This window comes from Fragaria vesca, linkage group LG5, assembly GCF_000184155.1.
Source record: "Fragaria vesca subsp. vesca linkage group LG5, FraVesHawaii_1.0, whole genome shotgun sequence".
NCBI lineage: Eukaryota > Viridiplantae > Streptophyta > Magnoliopsida > Rosales > Rosaceae > Fragaria > Fragaria vesca.
This window is the reverse complement of record NC_020495.1, coordinates 9,732,542-9,734,843: the sequence shown is the minus strand read 5'-3', so window position 1 is coordinate 9,734,843 and position 2,302 is coordinate 9,732,542. Positions and strand designations below refer to the sequence as shown.

Sequence of the window (2,302 nt, the reverse complement as noted above, 5' to 3'; positions counted from 1 at the left end):
AGTGATCCTGCCTTTATAAACTACATATTACAAAGTTTACTACCCCTAGTAAATTTCAACTGGGGGTAGTCAACTTGCAATAGAACATCTCCAAGGCCAATATACACTCTGAAAAAGAAACAACTGATGTGCAAACCAAACTCTATTTTACTACCCCTAGTAACTTCTACTGGGGGTAGTAAACTTCTATTTCCAACACCATTATACACATGCAGACCTAGAAAACAATTCGCATTCAACAAAATCAAAGTTTTACTACCCCTAGTATTGAACACAGCCATTAGAAACATCCAGACAGTGGAAAATAACTGACATGCAAACAGAAATTAAAGTTTACTACCCCTAGTAAAGTTTTACTAGGGGTAGTAAAGTTGCCACACCGTTTCTACATTGCCATAAAACACATTGAAGCAGAGAAATATGAACCCAGACAACATTATTGGGGGTACAAACACAGATTTATGCTAGGGTTTCTTTTCACCTGAAAAAGAAGAATTTAGCGCGATGTAGTGGTGGCGATGTACTGAAGCAGCGGCGGCGATGTACTGAAGCAGCGGCGACGATGTACTGAAGCAGCGGCGGCGATGTACTGAAGCAGCGGCGATGGATTGAAGAAGCGAAGGCTGAGGTCTTGATGGAGTGAGGAGTGAGGCAGCGGCGTCGATGGATTGAAGAAGAGAAGCGACATCGATGGATTGAAGAAGCGAAGCGGCGTCGATGGATTGAAGAAGCGAAGCGGAGTGGGTTGAATTCGGAGGAATTGAATTCGGAGTGGTGTCGATGAAGGAATTGAATTCGGAGTGGGTTGGAAGCGGTTATTAAGGCTGGGGTATAACTGTATTTTTACTAGGAAACATTGGTTTGGGCTGTGTAATCTGTTTTTGATTGGTTTGGGCTAGAAAAATGTACTATTTGTGCATTAGGGCTTTTCCCCTTTATTTAACTCATCTAACTATGGTTAACAATATAAATCTAAAATTATTTATTTAATTTAAATTTATGAGATTATGTATTTGCTTTTAAGGGTTAGGGTTTATGGTTTGGGGTTTGAGATTTAGGGTTTAGGGTTTGGGATTTTAGAGATTTAGAGTTTACTCAACTATGTCTAATTCATGATAAAAGAATAAGCCCTAAACCCTAAACTCGAAACCCCAAACCTCACCCTAAACCCTAAATCCCAAACCCGAAACTCGAAACCTCAAACCCTAACCCTTAAAAGCAAATGCCTAATCTCAATAATTTAAATTAAATAAATAATTTTAGATTTATATTGTTAACCATGGTTAGATGAGTTAAATAAAATGAGACATATGTCATGCATATAGGTAGGTGGGGATGAAGGTGGGGAGCAAATTTGTATCCTCCTAAACACATCATCAATTTAAAAAATCAAGTTATGTTATTCTTAAGTAAAAATACTAATACGTACATCATCAATACATACTAATATGGAATATTTGCATATCCTCTTAATACGTACTAATTAATGGCTGTTATTAATACATGATATTTGTTTTCATCGCCTAATAAAGTCCATTAATATTATTCATTCATCCCTTAAAATCTAAAAAGAAATAAAAATGGTAAAATTAGTAATGCAATATTATAATTTGGTAAGATATATTATGTGGAATTGGAATAAAATATTTTTATAAACCGACATAAAATTAATGACACATAAGAATTGAGGTCACAAATTTTAGGCCTCATTAACACCCTATATCAGTGCCCTACCTTGGAATCGTAGCTCTGTTAGCTGGTCACTGTTTATGTCATTGCTTGCATTGTTGCCTTGTTGGATAGCTAACTGCCTAACTAGCTCTTGATCAAGACTAGTTGCAATACTATACCATACTCTGCAAAATTACTTGGCCATCGATCAGAACTGAATAGAAATGGATGCGAGAGGCAACAAAGCAGTGGTCGTACCAGAGGTGGTACTGAGTTCCGGGAAGAAGATGCCGGTCCTAGACTTTGGTACCGGAGTTGTTCGGAGTCCTCCACAAGCTCAGACCCTGGCCCTTTTCTCCTCGACGCCATCGAGCTTGGCTACCGTCACTTTGACACTGCTGCTCTCTATGGAACCGAAGAAGCTGTAGGTCTCGCCGTCACCCAAGCCCTAGAGCGAGGTCTCATCAAGACTCGCGACGAGTTGTTCATCACTTCCAAGCTCTGGTGCTCTGACGCTCATCATGATCTTTTTCTCTCGGCTCTCAAATCGACACTACAGTAAGTACAAAAAAAAATAGTGTGTATATATATATACAAAGCTGATCAGGTGCGGACGTCCGCACCAAAGTTT

At 38.9% G+C, this 2,302-nt stretch overlaps 1 protein-coding gene across 1 annotated transcript in view; it reads left to right on the top strand.

Annotated features, from left to right (window-relative positions):
- LOC101313125 (non-functional NADPH-dependent codeinone reductase 2-like) overlaps positions 1-2,233 on the top strand; it is a 3,590-nt gene extending 1,357 nt beyond the window's left edge. Inside the window, exon 4 of the mRNA XM_004301186.1 lies at positions 2,100-2,233. Within this exon, the coding sequence (XP_004301234.1) occupies positions 2,100-2,233 (134 nt within the window). The remainder of the gene's footprint in view (positions 1-2,099) is intronic.
- Positions 2,234-2,302: the final 69 nt, after the last annotated feature.